General features: G+C 39.2%; 2 protein-coding genes and 2 pseudogenes across 2 annotated transcripts; 3 read left to right on the plus strand and 1 right to left on the minus strand.

Moving 5' to 3' along the window:
• Positions 1-928: 928 nt before the first annotated feature.
• Positions 929-9,215, plus strand: LOC121764384 (cell division protein FtsZ homolog 2-2, chloroplastic-like). Its single transcript, XM_042160418.1, has 11 exons — positions 929-1,867; positions 1,979-2,050; positions 2,140-2,169; positions 2,255-2,339; positions 4,119-4,783; positions 5,369-5,668; positions 5,924-6,014; positions 7,195-7,319; positions 7,957-8,049; positions 8,784-8,849; positions 8,945-9,215. Exons 1-11 carry the CDS (start codon positions 929-931, stop codon positions 9,065-9,067), a joined length of 2,589 nt encoding a protein of 862 aa, XP_042016352.1. The 3' UTR covers positions 9,068-9,215.
• Positions 9,216-13,384: 4,169 nt separating this feature from the next.
• LOC121764386 lies at positions 13,385-18,803 on the plus strand (annotated as a pseudogene).
• A 622-nt stretch (positions 18,804-19,425) lies between these two features.
• Positions 19,426-20,404, plus strand: LOC121764682 (annotated as a pseudogene).
• LOC121764681 (probable F-box protein At2g36090) lies at positions 20,401-21,434 on the minus strand. The gene has a single exon (XM_042160703.1). It carries the CDS (start codon positions 21,408-21,410, stop codon positions 20,451-20,453), a length of 960 nt encoding a protein of 319 aa, XP_042016637.1. The 5' UTR covers positions 21,411-21,434; the 3' UTR covers positions 20,401-20,450.
• Between the last annotated feature and the right edge of the window lie 413 nt (positions 21,435-21,847).

A 21,847-nucleotide genomic window follows, 5' to 3' on the forward strand; every position in this document is an offset into this window, starting at 1 on the left:
ATATCGGTTCTAGCTTATGCTTTTGTTATAAGTTGTTTTAGAGACCTTTAAATAATGGAATTATACTACTACTACTACTACTACTACTAAACAATATAATGATAACAGTAATAGTAAGTGTCAGGAAAAAATATGGATATAAAATGTTACTGTAGATATTAGATGCTCTACTTGGCGTAGTAATTTTCCTTTGAAGATTTGAGTTTATGATTTGATATGGAAAAAATTTGTGTGCATTTATGATCCCTTGTAAATTGTTACTAAATTGACTTAGGGCTCACTCATTTTCAGTTAAGGTTTATTAAACTAGTATAATTAGGATGGATTTTTTGAACTTCCTCAGCCAAATGTATAATTAGGACGGATTCATCTATTCTAAAGAATTACATTTAGCATAATTAAGCATAATTAATACTACTAGTAAATAATTAGGGCGGCATGTATTGGTCACGCGTCTCTGTTTGATATTGGGATTTAGATTAGTTTCGGTAAAAACCATTAATTACTATGCAGTATGAAGATGAACTGAAAATTTAATGGTCCAGACATATTGTCATGTGGGTGTGTACGACCAATTATAGTTGCAGAAAGAAAAAGAAAGAGAGGTGGTTTCTGCCATGATGATTGGTTGACACAAGTGCCAATTATGTCCGGACCATGACGAATTAGTTGTAATAGGGAAAAAATACATGCTCAAAAATATAGTCATTCATTTCAAAAGAAAGAGGAAATACTAGTAGTTATGCATTTGGCCGTGTGTGCTCATAGTTTAAATCTCATGTAACCAACTCAAATTGGACACAGATATTCAATTCATTTGTTTGTTTATTGATTTGCTTGGTGAGAGTGATCGGAGAAGGTCCTTGAATGGTGGGCTATAATTCGAATATGGTAAACATCAGATTCTGAAATAATATCTCAACCAGAAATGGATCAGCCTAGAGACGAGACGGGCCTTCAGTCATTGGGGCGTCAATCATCGATCTACTCTCTCACACTCGATGAGTTCCAACACACTCTTTCTGAGAATGGCACTAAGAACTTTGGATCCATGAACATGGATGAGTTCCTCAAAAGCATATGGACCGCCGAGGAACATCAAAATCAAGCTCACGCGCATGGCCAAGCCCACCCGACTGCCACCATCCCCTCTAGCAACAGCGGCCTGCATTTTCCACTGCATGAAGCTAATGGTACTTGTGTAGGGAATGGAATAGCCAAGCAGCTGAGCTTGCCTAGACAGGGCTCACTCAGCATCCCGGAGCCTCTCTGCAGGAAGACCGTGGACGAGGTGTGGTCCGAGATTCACCGCAGTCGCCACCATGGCAACGGCCATATTCCCAATCCCAACACTGCTCATAAACAGCCTACTTTTGGAGAGATGACGCTCGAAGATTTCTTGATACGAGCCGGGGTTGTCAGAGAACAGAATCTGGCAGCTTCTGTCGCAGTGCCTCCTCAGCAGCCGGCTTTCGGAATGTACCAGAACAGCAGCCATCCTACAATGGGGCCAGGCTTAATTGTAAGACCGGTGATGGCTGTTGCAGGCTATCAGCCACTGCAGACGGGAGTGGGGGACGCAGCAGGGTATGGAGGAAGGATGAAAAGCTACTCACAAGGCCCTCCTCCGGAAGTCAGCTACGGAGGGAGAGCGGGAAACGAAAGCGGAGGGGGATTGGGAATGGGGTCGCCAGTGAGCCCCTTGTCAGATGGAATGGGGGCGGTGCAAGTTGAGGGTGGAGTGGATGGGATGAGTGGAGGACGGAGGCGGACCTTAGATAGGCCGGTGGAGAAGGTGGTGGAGAGGCGCCAACGAAGAATGATCAAGAATAGGGAGTCTGCTGCAAGATCTAGGGCCAGGAAACAGGTAAATAAAAAAGCATGATAACAACATTTTTTTTGGTTATATATCTACGCTACCAAACTGCCCCTTATAGTAGTAGGTTTGATTGATGAAGAATGTGGTTGGTTGTGGCAGGCATACACGGTCGAGCTCGAAGCAGAGCTGAATCAACTCAAAGAAGAGAATTTATATCTGAAGCGGGCTCTGGTAAGACAATATATATAGGAATAGTGCAAATTGTATATTATGTTGTTCAATGAATGTTTGTGATCACACAATTCTGTTATCTGCAACAGGAGGAGCTGGAGAGGAAAAGAAAAGAGCAGGTAATATATATTCATTGTATTTTGTTGTTGATAGTCTGATAACAATGAACTCAGCTTGACTTGTGATGAATGTTACTGGGTGCAGTACAACGAGGAAGTGGAGGCGCAAATGCAGTCAAAGTCATTCAAAGGTAGTGAGAAGCTAAGAGCAATGAGAAGGAGTTTGAGTTGTCCTTACTGAATGTGACGGTGAATCCGTGACCAACGCTTATGGAGGGCGATAAAAGAATATATTGGTTGCAATTGAAGTTGCAGCTATAGATCTCATGTATTGCATTTCTTAGCGCTTGTGAGAGAAGAGAATGTCCTACGCTTATACCCTTTTCCATTCACATCTTGTATGCTTTTTTCAAGAGAAAAAAAGTTGCTCTACAGTACTATTTCTCTAGGGATATCATATGTAATCTTACATCTAATTCAATAAATCAAATCACCTTGACTTTTTCATTCTCTATTTCATCCTGTAATGTAGAATATAATCTGTAGTTCAAAAGGCTGTAGGAGCGTGAATGCAGAAATTCCGATATGGTGAAGAAGCAAAATTAATTACATATTGTCTCTGTTTGTGAAGGTAAATCTTGTAGGCTTGAATGGAAGTGCGACTTAGTTCCAAGAAACAGCGTTCACCTTAATAATGGATGCGTTTTTTTTTTTCGGCACGCAGAATAAAGTGGAAGCATTTCTTTTCAACACGGAGAATAAAGTGTAAAATGAAAAAAGGTAGAGAGATGAAGAGAGAGTAAAGTAAGTGTGGAGAAATGTATTAATTTTTACTAAAAAATGAAATGCTCTATTACTATGGAACATACAAAAATGATAAAATGACTTTATTACTATGGAACGGATGAAGTACAAAAATGACAAAATGACTCTATTACTATGGAACAAATGAAGTAATAATGGAACGGATGAAGTAGTACTCAGTGATTTGATTTTCACTTTCAGAAATTTTCTCCTCGTTGCAAGATTTTCTTAATAAGCAGACAATAAATTTGTGTTTATTCAACATTATCTATTTTTGTTTACTAAAATATTGATATTTTAGTTTTAAAAATAATTTATACTCCTTACTAAAATGAAGTGGGGAAAGGAAGTATGATGCGCGAATGGGGAATTAGTAAGAAATGAAAATGAGTAAGCAACCAATCAACTAAAACTTGTTTGGGGTGATAAGGTTTACAGTTTACTCCTTCCAACCAAAATAGTAAAGCCAAAGATAAATGCTTTTTCTTTTTCTTTATTTTTCTTTTTCTTTTTCTTTTTCTTTTTCTTTTTCTTTTTCTCTCTGTAAATTAAATGAAAATGGTGGGTTGACATTTTGCTTGAATAGATAGTTTGTCAATATTTTTCCTATTTTTCTCTCGTTTTCTAATTTAATGCTCAACACACTCTATCCCCATCTCTATTGTAGTCTGCATTTCCAACAACAATTTGACGGCGCCAACCAGTCTCGATCCGCCTATCACTCCGTTCCGTATCTCTCTCTCTCTGTAATTGTATTTTCTGCTCGTTTCACTAATTTATTTAGCAAATGCAGGTTTGCTTCTGCTGGCAGCGGAAGGATAAAACATAAAGAAGAAAACCCATCACACAAATTGCCTCGTTTCATAAATTTGCAAACAAGAAACATTGTGAGCTCAGGCTCAGGTGAACTGCAAGGATTTAGCTCTGATTTCATTTAATTTTTTTACCATTTAAATTTGAATGTAGTTGGGGTTTGGGTGATTTTGCCGTTGGTTGTTATTTCTTCTAATTAAGTTACCGACTTGGGGTATTTATTTCACTATTTTATTTGGGTTTTAAGGTAGTAAATGCTTTTGATGGCGCATTCGTGTTATCTTTGATTCTCCCTTAGTTTCCTGACCAAATATGAATAGGAGTAGGTATGATTGATGTGTTGGAATTGGGGTATAGCTGATAGGTTTTGCTGCATATACAGGTGCTGTAATCAGATAAAGCGAGTTGGGGTTTGATATTTACATCAATGGCTACATGCACTTCCCCTTATTTTACACCTCCGGATGCTGGGAGGCGGGCCGGGGTATTGACTGTTCTTGGAGGGAGAATTTCCCCATTGAAAATTGTTGAAGAAAGAAATGGGTTTTCTGGTGTAACTCAAAAATGTGGTTCAGGTCTCCCACAGTTGAAATGTTCGGCCAATTCCCATAGTGTGAATCAGTTTCATAGCAAGGACTCGTTTCTGAACCTACACCCTGAGATCTCGATGCTTAGAGGTGAGACGAGCACTACCATGATCAACCCAAGACAGGATTCTTCAAGTGAAAATGTTACTGAGAGTGTGAGAGACTTATCTAGTTTGAACAATTATAGTGAAGCCAAGATCAAGGTTATTGGCGTTGGAGGTGGTGGATCCAATGCTGTTAACCGTATGATAGAGAGTGAAATGAAGGGGGTTGAGTTCTGGATAGTTAACACTGACATCCAAGCCATGAGGATGTCACCCATCTTTCCTGAGCATCGTTTGCAGATTGGTGGAGAGCTTACTCGAGGACTTGGTGCTGGTGGGAACCCAGAAGTTGGTATGAGTGCTGCTAATGAAAGCAAAGCAGCAATAGAGGAGGCAGTTGATGGAGCTGACATGGTCTTTGTGACTGTAAGTTACTGCATTTTATTATTCCCCAGACATGTCAATTCCTTGGCGGTTCTAGTCTCTGCGGATATTGCAGACTTCTCATGGTAAATGCGGTGTTTTCAAAGTGAAAATTGGAACAAATTCCTGAGATCAATTTCCGAAAAGATCGTCAGTTTAAACCTTCTTGTTAGAATATCTTTATAGATGATTTGTTTCTTTCACCCGGTTAAAATAAATTTCCAAATTTCTGACATGTTTTGGTAGAAAAGCAATTTTGATATGTAATTTGTAAACATAAACCAGAACGTCCATTGATATCTTAACCTTTTGCTTGTCCATCACTTTCATTACAAATACAAAACCCAAAATCTAAGAAATTAGCTTTGGTTATTTTTCTTACATTTTCTGGCCAAAATTACTATACTGTTTAAGAATTGCTTGAAATGCTATTGTTTTCTTCAAACTTCAAGCCCAGTACAATTGGATTTATTTAAAGGAAAAGTACACATCCACCTATAATAGTATTACCCTGCGAAGCTTTAATATTTCTGTAGTATGCTTCTTCTTGTTTTGTTTGGGCCTTCACTAGTCTTCTAATACTTGCAGGCTGGAATGGGTGGGGGAACAGGCACCGGGGGAGCCCCTGTAATTGCTGGAATTGCAAAATCCATGGGCATTTTAACTGTTGGTATAGTCACCACTCCATTCTCTTTTGAGGGACGAAGAAGAGCTGTTCAAGCCCAAGAAGGAATTGCAGCTTTAAGAGAAAATGTTGATACCCTCATTGCCATTCCAAACGATAAATTGCTCACTGCAGTTTCTCCATCCACACCAGTAACAGATGCATTCAATCTTGCTGATGATATTCTTCGACAAGGAGTTCGGGGTATCTCTGATATTATCACGGTATGGCTGATGATGGTGGCGTACATACAAGAATGACAATAGTAGCTCATAGTCATGTCTCTGCTAAGTAAAATTTGTTGGTGGTCTGCATGCCTGAATAATTATGTGGGCTCTTGTTTGCACATGATAGTATGTGCTTTGTTTTGTAAAACCGTCCAGTTTTACTAAACTTATTATGTTGTTCTTTACATGACTCACTAATTTCCTTTCTACTGTTAAGACAATGGTATTCAAATTCACTTGCTGTTCTTGCAGATTCCAGGGCTAGTAAATGTAGATTTTGCAGATGTGAGAGCTATTATGGCTAGTGCCGGTTCTTCATTAATGGGAATTGGAACTGCTACAGGTACTGTTAAAAAATTATTTTGGTCTTTCATGGTAGTAATGTTGCTGTCCCCAATCTTAATAATTCTGCATAGTCATGCGAAGTTATGTCTACTCCTATTTTTCTTTATTTCTTATCGCAATTATAAAAGTCATCCTGTTTATGTCATTATGTGGTTGTGTGTTCATGTCTTTTTTGTGCTATTTCTATTTAGCATTTCCAACTCAGTACAAAGTAGTTTTAGTTCTTTTACTAAAAGGTTATAGGTAAGTAACTATGACTTTTCGAAGTTCTACATCCATCCCTTCGTGTTGATTAGTAAGTAACTATGACTTTAGAACAAAGTTGCTATACACAAATACCAAATTGATATTATCCATAGCATACATTGAATTTAAGAATAACCTATGGGTGCCGCTTTAGTAATACATGGAGATTGGTGCTTCTAAACAGGACTACTTGCTGGAGTAGTTTACATAGGCTTCTTTTCTGAACATATATTTTAAAAAAAATCACACACTTATAGCTTCGGCATTTTAAAGTTTTGTATGGGTTGGAGGTGATGTTTAAGTGCCCATCCAATTCTTCTGAAGTCTAGAAACAGTCACAAGGAAAATCTTCCAGAGAGATCATATTTTCTCATGATTATCTGTGCTCCAATAGTTACATGTTTCAGGATAGGGCAATGATGTTCATCATATATGCGTGAAAGACTAACATACATGTGGTAAATCACTATGAAGATCAGATAATAGTAGAGTTCATGAAAAGATCCACTTCCCATTAGAAAGAATTGAATTCTAAGCTGTGCAGATATCCACTGGGTTTCTTTTCATTGTTTTCTTTCTTCACTTTTGGGAGGAGGAAATTGGGCAGTTTGAGGTATATGCTTGAATAGCTGCCAACAGACATTTAGAATGCATTTTTTTGGTTCCTCTCATTATAATATTGGCAGAGTGGTATACTTGTTAATTTTACCCCTAAAGGGGTAAAAATATGATCCATTTGTTTTCTAAGTTTTTCTGAATCCTTTCAAATATTCTTGTCCAATTAGCCAGAGCAGATTAACTGTGTGAGATGAATCTTTGTCAGATTAAAATTATAAGTAAATAATTATCTCTCACATTGTGACTTCTGCCATGTGACAGACCAGTTGTATTTTGGAGTTTTAGCTTGATATATATATCTTACTGCAATTCAGGAAAAACCAGGGCAAGAGATGCTGCACTAAATGCCATTCAATCTCCTTTACTAGATATTGGTATAGAGAGAGCAACAGGAATTGTGTGGAATATAACTGGTGGCAATGATCTAACATTGTTTGAGGTGGGCTGTGGATCTCTCTTCTTACATTATCTTCTTTGCATCACATTCGTTCCTGGTACTTGTCGTTCAAGTATAAGTTCTTGCATGTATCCAGTTTTTGTTATAGCCACCCCCACAAACACACACACACACACACACATATATAAGAGAGAGATCAAATGAGTCCCTTCTTATCTTGAGTCTGTGAGTCTCCTTTTTATTACTGCACCGGACATATAAAATTACTTAATGCGCTGTATAATTTCTTGAACTAAAAATGAAATTTGCATGGATTCAATTCTGGAGTTTGTGAGTTTTTTGTATCTTGAGTTAAGTATATATACATTGGATTCAGTAGTTTTATACATACAGTGCAGTAATAAGAAAGAGACCAGGGACTCATGAAGTCATGGTAAGGAGACTCATAATAAGGCCCGTGCATACTTTATGTTAAGTGGCAACATAATTATGCTATGATGCTGTTAGCACACCATTAAGGAATTTATACTTTTTGATCAAGTATTTTGCTGTTTATACCTTAGGTGCTTTGTAGTTAGATTTGGTAGTATATATTTCTAGTTTTACTGTACTTCATCTTACACTTCATTTTCTCCTTCTAGTGGACTTTACTTGTGTCTTTTAAAATGCAAAATGGCAGGTAAATGCTGCAGCAGAGGTCATATATGATCTTGTGGATCCAAGTGCCAACTTAATTTTCGGTGCTGTAGTAGATCCGTCTATAAGTGGTCAAGTAAGTTCATCTATTCGATGGGACTAACTCAAATATTTGGCACTTTATTTTTATGTTTTTGTTACCCTGATCTTGACCAATGATTAAGACTATTTGATCAGAAACTAGAAGTGAATATGATGCTCCATTGTTTTCCTAAAGCTTCAAATAATTTCATGAGCAAAGAGGGTTAATAGTGTAAATAAATTGTATAGGTATAAAACAGTTATTCTATAGTTAGTAGCATTTCTCTTGGAAATATTAAGTTGAACCTTGCTTTGATGTAAATATATTACAGGTAAAAGCAATACACAAAACATCCTACTCATAGTCCCCGTGTAATGAATAGACCATCGGCGACTATTTGTTTATCTACTGAAGTTGCTCTTCCGCTTTTTCTTCAGAGAAGGATACATAATCTCATTTTAGATGTTTCTAGATTGCCAGGATCTCTCTTATGTTTTTTTTGGACATCTTACTATCTTAGCTGATTGGATTTCCCTTTAAGAACATAATTTCTGCACCCACACACTGATGCCTACCCCAAGTCCAACCAAGTGGCCTCTGAGCAAACCAGTCAGCTCCAAATCGGCACCACCTAACCCCACTCCCCTCTGCCACCTCCCCACCCCCAAGCATCCATTCCTTTCCACACCCTCTTTTCTTAAAAAGAGAATATTTACTATAGATGATTCTGATAGGTTGAAGATATAACATGGCTGAGGTCTGATGAATTTGGATTGGTTATGATTCAGGTGAGCATAACTTTGATAGCCACTGGTTTCAAACGTCAAGAAGAAGTTGACGGGAGGAATCCCCAGGTATATTATACACACACATATATATCTGCCTCAAACAGAAATGAATTACATATATCTTCAGTTATTGAGCATGTGTGGTTATGAAATAATGGCAGGCAAATCTGGTTGGGCAAGCATATTCAAACAGACGGTCTTCGTCGTCGTTTCTAGAAGGCGGTGCTGTGGAGATACCTGAGTTCTTGAGGAAGAAAGGACGGTCTCGCTATCCAAGAGCTTAATTACTTGCTCATTTCTTATCATGCTTTCTGTATAGGATAGGATTTTGGTTTTTCTTTCATTCAGTTTATTAGCTCCACATCCTGTCAAATAAAACGAGGATATTTTTAAAATTTTATATGTATACAAGCTATCTACTTTTCTTTCAAACAGCCCCCCCTCAACTTGCGATTATTATTTCTTAATGTTTGTTTTGGTTTTTAATACTAAATCCTTTGAATTTTAAAGTTCTTGTTGACCAAGTGTTTATACATTTGTTTTGTTTCACTAAGAAATTTCTTCTTGTTATATAATTGAAAGTGCTTTATGTAAATTACAAAATATGGCAAAATGTCTGCAATTTGTTTACTTAAATGAAACGGAAAATAAAAAACTATATATTCTACAACGTTTGTTATGTATAAGAAAGAAATGTTTTAAAAAATCATGAGGACAGTTTAGATTTTGACTGTACAAACATCATGCACATTTGTAGGTGTAAAAAAAGTTATTTTTATCTATAATAAGTGGATATTTCCTGAATAAAATTTGGCAGTTATAGGTTAACCGGAAATGGAATTTGGGAATAGCAAAATAACCAATGATTAAACCGGACCGGCAAGCGAACCGGCGTCGTTACTGGTTAACTGGTCGAACCATTGGTTGAACCGGAATACTATATATATATATATTTATTTATTTAGTAGTAAATAATAAAATTTAATTAAATGTTTTATCAATAAATATTATAGTATTGTACATTTAATAGTATTATTATAAAAAACAAGTATTGTACTAGTATATTAGAATATTTAATGACGTTAAGTTTAAATACAATAATAAATTATAATACACAATATTAAAAACTAGTATTAAACTCTATGTATAATTATAAACTCCTATATTGTAAAATATTAGTGATTGTAAAAGTATATTTAAAATATAAGAAATATATTATAATTAACAATTTCTTAAAAGAATATAAAATTAAAATGAATTATTAGTTTCGGTGGAAAAAGAATTTCAGATTTAATGTATAAGGATAATTAATGTTCATAATATTTCAAAATGACCATGTGGTAGAGTGATAAAGGAGTAGGTATTTAGAGATGAGGTCATGTGTTCAAGTCCTAGCAACAACAACAAATCTTAAAAAAATATTTTGAGAAAGTAAAAAATCGGTTCACGGTCGGACCGGCCGGTTCCACCGGTTCGCAGCGATTCAATGTGCTAGTGGTTTTTAGGGGTGAACCGGACCGGACTGCCTGTCGGTTCGCAGTTGAACCGGTCGAACCGGCCGGTCCGGTTCAGTTTTTAAAACACTGAAAATCACTATACAAAGGGTTAAGTGACGAAATAAGGATTGAAATCTCGTGTCCACATCTTGGTTAGTGGTGTTAGTGTAAATTTATTTCTTTGGCACTTAGAGCACCCACAACCGTGCTCTTGCCAGCGGCACGGTTATGGGCCCGGGCGGTACTATTCATGCCTGCTCTCTGGCAAGAGCACAACACCCACAACTGTGCTCTTCCGCAAGGACGAGCACAATTAATATAAAATTCAATTACACAAAAACATTTTCATAATACTAAAATTCATTAAAAAAACCACAATAAAAATTACAAATTATAAATAAAATAAAAAGACATAATTAAAATCCTAAAAATTAAAAATTACATAATTAAACTCCTAAAAATTAAAAATTACATAATTATTGACTAATATTACCCGAGGAAGACTACGCATCCGACGGCACAAACCCCAATTGTTTTTGGAGACCCAATATCATGGACTCGTGCGTTTGAAGTTGCGTGGAGGTCATAGTTGACCTATCGGCCATATTGAGTTGGGCCAAAAGGGTCCACAACGAGTTGTTCGGGGGTGGAGGTGGAACATAGGGTGCGGGTTCGGGAGCGGGGGCAGATGGAGTCGCGGCGCGACGGCGTTCGGCCGCCGCCTTCTTCCTTCCTTGCGGTCGGCGTCGGGAACCGCTTGGTCCGGGGTCGGGGCTACCCAAGTTAGCTTCGGCGAGTTGGCTAGCCACTTCTTCGCCGGCGTCGGATAGGGATGCCGACCGTGAGCGTTTGGAGGAGCCGCTAGAGGAGGATGTTACGCCTCCCAGATACTTCGGGTGCGTCCTCGTTTCCTGCCAAACATTAAGGTACTTGAACGACTTACCGTTCATGGATTGGTAGGTGCTCAGCGCGGCAGTGATGATGTCGACCTCGCTCCGCCCGCTCCCGGCATTCCGCGACTCCTGGAGGAAATAGCCGTTGAACTTGCCAATTTCGTCGTTGGCTCGGCGGATGCAGTTGCGCACCATACTCTCGTTGCGCTCGATCGTTCCCGGCGGCCGGTTTGCATTGTACCGCCGAGAGACGCGCCACCAAAAGTGATCGCCGGATTGGTTCGTGCCAACCACCGCATCTTCGGAGATTTCCAAGTACGACTTGAACAATCTATCCATCTCCGCCGGTGAGTATGGTGTGCGGACACCGGCGCGAGATGGAGGAGTCTGCGTTTGGGAAGGGACGGGAGGCCTAGGCTCCGGAGTCCACCCGTATCGCCCATCGGAGCCACCTTGGTCGTCGACCGGGTATGGCCGGTAGCCACCCGGAACGCCCGAATCTTGGGTTTGAGGAGGAGCCGAATATTCCGTATCCGGACTAGGAAACGGTTGCGAACCGAACCATTCGGGGTTCCAACCGTGGGAGCCGCTTGGGTTGTCGTCGTGACCGGACATAGTGGTGTTGTAGGGTGTGAGAGGAAGATGAAAATGGATATGAGAGATTGAAGATGAGAATGGAGATGAGAGAATGATGATGAGAATTGTGTAGTGAAAGTGTGAATTTTTGGGAGTGAAATTGTGGGTATTTATAGATGAAAGTGTGTATTTTTGGGGTAAATAAAATGAAAAAAAATTAAAAAGGTGTAAAAAACGGTTATAAACGGATATATTTTTTTGGGGAAGTGAAATTTTTTTTTATTTTTTATCGGTTTTTAATTAAAAAACCGATTTTTTTAAAAAAAAATAAAATTTTTTAAAACTCAACGGCTATGCCGTTGACGAATGGGAGGGCGACACGTGTGCGTCCGCTGGCACGGACGTGCTCGATACATCGAGCAGCGCCGTGCCAGCGGCGCGGCTGCAGCGGCGGCGGTCCTTCGCCTTGCCAACGGCGCGGACGGCGGTGACGACTTTTGCCACCGCTGCGGATGCTCTTATAGTTTTACAAATTAAAATATTTTAAATCAGGTAAATTTTTTTAAAATTTAAACAAATAAAAATAAATAAAAAAGAAACGAACCGTGAAAATTCATCAAGTAATAATGAATCGAAAATTATGAAGGCGATGGGTAGCGGACAGAAAATATGTATGATGAAAGTTGCATCCAAATTCCAAGCAAGTCCCCATCTTGACAATAAATAATAGATTTGATTGGGTGCAACTAATACCAGTACCAATTCTTTTCTACTCCAATTTATACCCTCCAATATCTACCTCTCTTTCCCTCTTCCTTTACGCGGGAAAGCTACATATGTAATAATTAATGCATTCTAGCATTAGATAATTCACTGATATCAGTTGGTATTACAATATATCAGTTTCGGTCACCAAACCCTATTAATATTTATGAATCAGCAAATGAGTCGGTAATGATATGCCTTGTGATATGAACTGATATGCGTCTTATTTCAGCCAAACATATTTGTTCTAAATTGAACCATCCCCTTGCATTATATATGTAATATGTAACAAAACATATACTCTCTCGTGTCCTATAGAATTAGATATTATTTCCTTTTCGTCCGTCTCATAGGATCGGAAACACTTTTTCCCAACTCATTAATGTTGGGCTCCATCTAATAACACTATTTCTGTTACAAATTCAAATCTGTGTTGTCATCAAAGTGCCTATATCTATATGGCGGAGGGAGTATGTAATAATGAATCTAGAGCCAGGAAGATAAAATAGCAACTCAAGGATGAATATGTAATTAATGAATTTGTTGGGGTGAGAATGAAATGATGAATACAAGTTGTGATGGTGGTGGTCTGGTGGAGCAATAATAGTGTAAGAAAGAAAGAAAGAAAGGAAGGTTTTGTGTGTGGGACTATTCCAATTTGCAACCGTAGCCTCTCTTTTTTGGAGGAAAAGCAAACCCACACAAATTCGAAAGGAATATCAATAGATACACGTACAGTTTCAGCATACCATTCATTCTCAGATTGTATCCCCACATTCATTTTCTCTATCTATATACATACTGCTACACCCAAACAAGCATCTAGAGAGACAGATAGTGGTTGTGTGTGTCTGCTCGATCGATCTGAAAAATGGAGGAGAAGCAGATTGCACCAAACCAAGGAGGGGAATCGAAATTAGGGCACGAGAAGCGGAGAGATCGTCCATCGATCGCTGAGGCTGAGGCTGGTAGTAGCAGCGCGGAGAGCGGGCGGGAGAGGCTGAAGAGGCACCGGAAGGAGGTGGCGGGGCGGGTGTGGATACCGGACATGTGGGGGCAGGAGGATTTCCTCAAGGACTGGATCGATTCCACGGTGTTCGACGCCGGCGTCAGGAGCGTAGGGATTACGTCGGCGAGGGCGGCGCTGATGGATGAAGGGAGGAGAGTCGCCGCTAGGATCCAGAACAGTTGTTGATATTTTTTGAGTGGCTGCGTACGATTCATATTTCCTTTATTTACCGCCACTCAAATTTTTCCATGTTAATATATGTATTGTAATCATATTCCATTCCACACATTTTTATGAGAATTCTTCAATAACATTTTCTTTGCCCCATATGCAGATTACATGCATTTGTGATTTCGAAACCCTAATTAATCATTTCATTAATACTGATGCACCATGCATAACTAGCTACCACGGTATATGTACTACACTTAGTAAATTCATGAGATAATTGCTATTTAAATCTCAAATTTTGAATCTTATTGTTTTATAATTGCAATATTATTTCAATCTTTGGATAGGAAGTAAATTTGTTTCTTCTAATTTGGATTTAGGCAATTGAAATTCAAAATTAGCTGAGGGCTCCGAACCCTAGAGTGTCATTCGAGTTTATAAACTTCACTTAGCTCGACATTCTTATTTCTTCCGAATTATCTACCAAAATCCTTCAATTTTTTTTTTAATATTATCTACAATGGATAAACAACTCCAATCCTAACATCGCATATGAAATCCAACTCCATAACTGGCTTAGGTCTCTTAGAGTCGATCCTACCACCCTAAACTTTGATCCTGAAAATCCACCATTAATATTCTTTCCAATTTCTCCAACTTTTTCCAATGTTTCAAATGAATTGGGCCTCCCCCAGATTTGGTGTCACACTCCGCATCTCTCAGCCTTCGTTCGTTGTCTCCCCGAGGTCTCAATTGTACAATGTGCATATTTAGCGGACAAAACCTGAATGGTCTTCGAATGCTATACCGACGTTAGCAAAGATCCATTCATTGCTAACTCCTAATTAAAAAGCTCGGTCATTTTGGCAAAAAGGGGTAGTTGGTAGATAAAACGAGGAACAGATCCTAAAGGCTCAATTGACTGCAAGGCTCGTATGCTTCGAGCCCACTTTGATTGAGTCAACTAGATCCAGAAATTTTGTGCTATTTACAACCACGTGGAAACCCAATGGAAGATCGACTCCAGTGAGACGGATTTATATCAGGATGAAAACATGAAGCCTCAAGACCTTGGAAAAGGTGTGCCACTATGAGTCTATGAGAAGTGGTCGGACAGTGATTTGAAGAGATCAAAGTTAGCCATGCACGGCACGACCAATACATCAAATATAGGAAAAGGAACGGGTGGTCAAGCAACAATGCATGCGCGAGCATAGTCCCAAGTATAAGCCATTGAATGGGCCAAAAGATGGCTACGTGTAAAGGGGAAGGGAATGCGCCGAGAAGATGGAAGGAAATGAAGGTGCAAATAGAAAAAACGAATGAGAAATGTTAAATGGCAATGTATTACAAAACCTTGTGGTGGTTTCTATTCGTTTTGATTGAAAATAACTTGGCTTTTGTATGGATAATATAATTTCAGTGTAAGATATCCGTATAATGACATTATTGGCGACACAAAACATTGAAGACTTTTACGTCGGTTTAGGATAATATCGACAGTTATTGCCTTAATAATCAATCCATGCGATACTTAAATATTTTGTTGACTATTTAGATGTATAAAATATATTTGCTTAAACAAACTTATTTTGTATCTCTTTAACACAGAAAAGAAATGCAAGGAAACTAAACAACTGGAGCAGCATCTCAACTCCTTATTGATTTTCATGGACAAACATCAATATCCGTTGAACCTACGAAACATGTGATATGATTACATGATCATGGCTTCACTCATCGTACAGTATTTATTATGCAAGAAAATTGCTATGCTGTTTGAAATGAAGAAACACTAATGAAGGGTACAAAATTGCCTAAAATGCATAAGACTACTCCTATACACTCTATGTAAGCTAATTCTATCCTCAATTCACGAAAACTCGATTCAGCTGCTGAAATGTGCTACGTAGTTTGGCCAATTAGCTTGCGTTATTTGGCTCATCTTCTTGTGATGTCTGCTCATAAACTCTCCAATTGTTGCAGCGTGTTAATTGGCCGAGAGGCGGGATCAATGATAAACTTCGTTGGTTGCCAATTAATGTGCATAAACAATTGGACGGTGCTGTTGAGTGGATTCGTGGAAAACCAGCTAAGAAATTGATGCCCTTTCCAGCTGAACCGAGAGGTATTTCATTAGCTCTGTAACTTTGTTTGTATATCTTCATTTGAGAGAGGATTCATTATTGTGCCCCTGTTAATGGTATTGTCTCAGAAGTTTTGGAGGCAGATGCAAGACATATCGCCAAAGCTGCTCAGCAAACATTTGAGAGGTGCCTTTTCTTTTCTCTAGAACTTGATTGTTCTTTTGAATCATATCCTACGTATATTGTTGGATAGGCATTGATTATTTCGAAAGGCCAAAAGATGTTCAATTGTCATTTTTGCAATGCATTTTAGTATCTCGCCAGATGTCTTTGGTTAATTCATTGAGCATCTTGCTACAAACCAGTCACATCTCAAGTGTTCTTTTATGGGTTTGTTTTCTGCTGATCTAAGGATAGTATGCAAACTTATCATGCTACCTTTGTAACTCGGTTTGGAACTTGGGTACAATATGTGAAGCAATATCTATTTATGAAGGATGCTTAGATGCATGTCTCTCTGGATTGTGGTCATCTTTCATAGTTTAGCTGATAGCCTGATATAGTTTGACATAATTATAGGTGTATAACCAATAAGGTGAGATACACATATAAGAGAACCTGGATATGCTTCTGTGTGTTCTGAAGTTGCTTTCTTTTAGGGATGGCCCCATCTTGGTGGTTGCATCAGGTCATGATACCATCACTATAGCAAGTTCCATCAAGAAGTTGGTTCCAGACCATGTCTTTCTTGTTCAGGTATGATGAGGTGCTAAGTATTTATCGCTTTGACATAATACTAGCTATTATGTTTTTGCAAATCCAAAATGTATCTTGATACCCTAACTAGAATCACATCATCTTTGGAAAGCTATAATCTAAAGGAATATTAGTTTCCATGGGTCCTGAGATATAGTTCTTATAAAGTGAAAATAATACAAATGGGTGAAAATTGAGTTACTACATTGATTGATCGGACTTCAAGTGTACAAAGTTATATTAGTTCTTCTGGTTGTCTCTTTTCTGTTCACAAGTAAAAAAATTTAGGTTTTGCCAATGACTTGCTCTCTTTGTGTGTGTCTCTCTCTATGGAGATAGTTTTACTACTTTTGAAGTGTATTAGGGAAAAGGATGAAAGATGAGTGCAACATCTCCATGGTTCTCACTAACCAAGGTGAAGTGTTAACCCTTTTTTTTTGATGTACAAGTGGAGTATGGTTAGTAAACCTGTGCTAACTGGGAAACAAATATCACCCTTCAGGGTTTTATATGTTTTGCTATTTGCTTTCAGATCCAACATCCAAGGTCTCGTCTACACAGATTTGATCTAGTGATAACACCTCAGCATGATTATTACCCCTTATCGCCTGAGGCACAAGAACAAATCCCTTTAGTTCTAAGAAGGAGGGTAACACCTCGAAAGCCTCCTGATAAACATGTGGTATGTTTACTCCTTGATTGGTCAAAAGGATTTCATTGGCCACAGAAACTCTGGACTCTTCATCTGAAAATAGTTTCAGTTGTCGGCCATATTTGACATTGATTATAAGCTTTGTATAGCTGAAATGTTACTCTTAGGTCCTTACAGTGGGAGCTCTACACCAGGCTGATTCGGATGCATTGAGAAATGAGAAGTGCAGCTTCTGCATGGCATGATGAAATGGCACTCTTGCCTAAACCCTTACTTGTTGTTTACGTTGGAGGTCCTACAAGTAGGTTATGCATTTAGTTCTTGTGGACCCTTAAATTTTTTGAATGTTAGTAGGAATGATCAAACCATTACCGCTACCGTGATATCAGCATTCACACCTCATCACATATAATATCAACACTGTGCTGGTACATTTACAAGTAATCAGAAGACAAAATACGAATGGAGCATGATAAGTTGCATGTACAATATGCAATCCTGAGATGCTTTCTTCAATGCTAAACGTTTTTGATCCAAAATGCTTCTGTGTTATGTTAGTTCTCATGTGCAACCTTCACCATACTGCCTCTGAATGCCGTATATTTGTTTTTAGGTAGTTCTTTAGGCAATTAGTCAAACTCATTTTTCTTACAATCTAAACGCAATTCTCATGAAATATATTCATAAATAACCATTTGTATGCTGCATTGCATGCTAATCTGAATCTAATAACTTGCTATGTTTCTTCTTCACTTTTCACTTCTATAAGGTTCATCATTTATCTTCATGGAAACTCCTATTGGAAAATTCAATGTCATTAACCATTTCTTGAATCTCTCTCTTCCTCAGGACATTGCAGATATGGTGCTGATCTTGCAATGCAGCTTACAGCTTCAATAAAAAGTGTTCTTCCCACTTGTGGAAGTATCAGAATATCGTTTTCTCGTCAAACTCCCAAGATTGTGCGTACTCACCTCAGAGTTTATGTAATTATGTATCTGAAGCTAAATTCCTTTCCATGGCTGCAACAAACAGGTATGTGAAATTATTTTTTTTCTTTATTTTTTTTGAGAGACGCATAAGTGTCATGCGTCACAGGCAAAGATGCATAAGCGTCATGCGTCTTTCATTTTTTTATTTATTTTATTTATTTTATTTTATTTATTTTTAATAGTAAAATAAAATAAAAATAAAAATAAAAAATGAAAGACGTATGACGCTTATGCGTCTTTGCCTGTGACGCATGACGCTTATGTGTCTTTCAAAAAAAATAAAGAAAAAAAAATAAAAATTTAACGACGCATGTCTCTCATGTGTCTCTATAAAAGACGCATCTCCGTCATGCGTTTCATTAAAAGGAGACGCATGAGGGTCATGCGTCTCTCCCAAAGGCGGAATAAAAAAAAAGTCCAGTACAAACCCGGAATCTAAGTTCTATTCTAGAACAAAAAAAAGAAAAAACCCCACTAATACTGACTGAGGAAATGGCAATCTAACTGGTTTGCAGATTTGTGAGAAATGGGAGTATGTTCCACTTGATGATACTGAGAAGGCTGCTGCGGGAGTGATTAAGGCAGTTGCACAACGTGGATGGAGATTGCTGCCTTATTGTTAAAAGCAGCTGATTAATAGTACAAACTTTTAACCTCTTGTATTTTTTTTACCTAATTTAAAAGTCATTTACCCTTACTATAATCCACATAATATAGACTTAATTATTCAGCTTCATGTCTATTTTATTTGACTCTCTCTCTCTCTCATATGATTATATGGTCAAATAACTTTATAAGATTGTTTTAATTACATATAACAAATTGCCTCCTACTGGATTAGGGAAGGTGCTCATTTTTACTTGTGATTGGTTGGAACTTTTCGTACATCAGCCATGCATAGCATACATCCCTAAAATAAAACCCTTTTGACTTGTTAGTTTTTAGCATAATTAATTCCAAAGTGGTAAAATGTTTTATGTAAAGTTTCATACAAATGATTATATATATTTGCACGATTCAATCTACTCCTTAATCTAATGTCAACCCCTCTATCCCAACAAAATATTCCAGGTGACAAATTCAAAAAGTGATGAAATTTATATTCTCCTCAACTGAAAGTAAAGCAACAACTCTACTTGCTCCATTATCTTTACACTTCATCAATTCCTCCCTAATTCCAATTGAAATCAGTATATAAAGCCACATTTCCTGTTTGCAAAGCATCACAAAAACAACTCTCTCAATCTTAATTAATTAGTAATCCATCCATTCCTAGTAGTGAAAGCAATGGAGAAGAGTGAGGCCGCCGCCATCGAAATGGGCAACACGAGCCGGGAAAGCAAAGGGAAGGCGCTTCTCCTTGCATCTGCCGTCCACCACAACAAGGCGGCAGGTGGATACAAGAGGGGCGCTGCTGTGTTCGACCTCATCCTCCGGGTCTGCGCAGTAGCGGCAGCTATGGCGGCCACCATTGCCATGGCGACAACCGAGCAGACACTTCTCTTCTTCACACAGTTCTTCCAGTTCCAAGCCAGCTACGACGATCTCCCTACTTTCACGTCAGTCTTTAGCTCCCGAATCATACATTTTTAATAGTAGATCAATATATATATGTAAAATGACATGAAATATGTTGTTGGTGCGGTTCAGATTCTTCGTTATAGCGATGGCAATGGTGACGGGCTACCTCATTCTCTCCGTGCCTTTCTCCATCGTGTGCATTGCTCGCCCCGCTGTTATCGGGGCTCGCCTCCTACTCATCATCTGCGACACAGTAAGCTCACTTTTTCTCTCTCTCTGATGGCGACGGTGATAGGTTTGTTTTGAGTGGTGCAGCTGGCAGTTACTCTGGCTACATCAGCAGGGGGTGCGTCGGCCCGATAGTGTACCTGGCCCACAACGGCAACTCGGACGCCAATTGGCTCGCTATTTGCCAGCAGTTCAATGACTTCTGCCAGAGGGCGAGCGGCGCCGTCGTCGCCTCCTTCAGCACGGTGGTGCTCATCATTTTCCTCGTCGTCATCTCCGCCGTCGCTCTCAGAAAGCATTAATCATATGATATCTCACCACATGTCAGATTTGCTTGTTACATATATGGAGTTGTCTCTTGTTAATTTCCTCTTATTTTTATTTTGTTTCTCACCTAGTTAAATTGGTGTCTCCTTGTTTTTATGCAAATATTGTAATTGTAACTCAATCAAATATACCACATTTGTTTGCATCATATTCATATACATTAAATACTGTGTGACAATATGAACAACACTAAATCAAAAAATATAAAACCAAAAAAAGAAATAAATGGATACTAGAATAGCTAAACACAAAATATCCCAATCTCCCTCCCTTCTCAACTCTCTTTCCCTTCTCTCCCTCTTCATATCCTCAAACTCTATGTACCTCCGCCACGCCTCCACGGCCCTGTTCTTCCCGGTGGCCTTTTCGGCCTCCAACGCCAGTTGCAAAATGACCAAACTCTCCTCCCCATTCAAATGCCTCCCATCCATATCCTCCATCTCCATCCTCACTTCCCTTACCTCCATCTCGCCGCCGCACGTGACCACTATCCTGCACATCACGTGACCTCCTAAGACCGAGCCAAACCGCACCTCCAGGTCCCCCGTCAGCCAGTGCCGCCGCACCGAAACCGGCTGGTGCGACGACAGATTCGCCGCCCGCCGCCCCACCGGATCGATCACGATCCAGCTCAGCGTCATTACACCTTCATGCATGCCGCCGTCTCCGGCTCCGGCGGAGCTCTTGACGGCGGCCGGGGCCGCTTTCTTGAGCTCTATAAGGTCGGTGCGGAACGGGGAGCATCGGAACCAGTCGCTGCTGGTGTCGGTGGAGTGGAGTTTGGTGAAGATTAGTTTTCCGTCGTAGTGTATGTCGACGGCGGAGAGTATCTCCGTCGGGGATGAGGGAGGGTGGGTGAGGGGGAGTTTGGAGAGGAGAGGGAAGGCGTGAGAGAAGAAAGCGCGTGGGCCGCCGCCGGGGAAGGTGGAGATGAGTTGGGAGAGGTGCGGGGAGGCGGTGGCCGGCCAAGTTGAGTGGCATATGCTCAGCCACAGGCTGTGCTCGGAGGAGTGACGGCGGAGAGCGGCGGAGCAGCAGGCGACGGAGGCCAGGGCTGGGCCGTCCAAACGGCTTAGAATGTGCGAATCGATGATTTCGGGGTGTAAGGAGGGGAATCCGGCGGTGGCGCCACCGGCTGACGGCGGAGGATTCATTTCTTTTGGTTGTGTGGGGTTTCACACTCTGTAAAAAGGTGTATTATAAGGTAGTAGGAAATACTTCTATATGATTATATAGTAGTAGTACTAGTAATTGCAAATTCAGAAACCTAAACGTCGTCGTTTGGGTGGGATTATGATTATTCTAGTTTTAGAAGCTAAATATGAAATTTATCTGCAATGGTTAAATGAAAGTTAATTTGGAGAGTAATCATATGTAGGCGGTGTAATATTCAAGTTCAAAAGATTGCACACTGCGTGCAAAAGTAACATATGATATTTTATTGTAAAATGTAATTAGACCACAATGTAATGACCGGCCTTTTAACGCTAATCTTGTCCAAACTTGGTGTTTCTATTACCCTAAAAGAAAGTCATTAAGTCGTTGTCTACAAATTTGTTTAATGTTTATGTGCTTATTGTGGTGATAAGTA

This window comes from Salvia splendens, chromosome 14 (genome assembly GCF_004379255.2).
Source record: "Salvia splendens isolate huo1 chromosome 14, SspV2, whole genome shotgun sequence".
Lineage (NCBI taxonomy): Eukaryota > Viridiplantae > Streptophyta > Magnoliopsida > Lamiales > Lamiaceae > Salvia > Salvia splendens.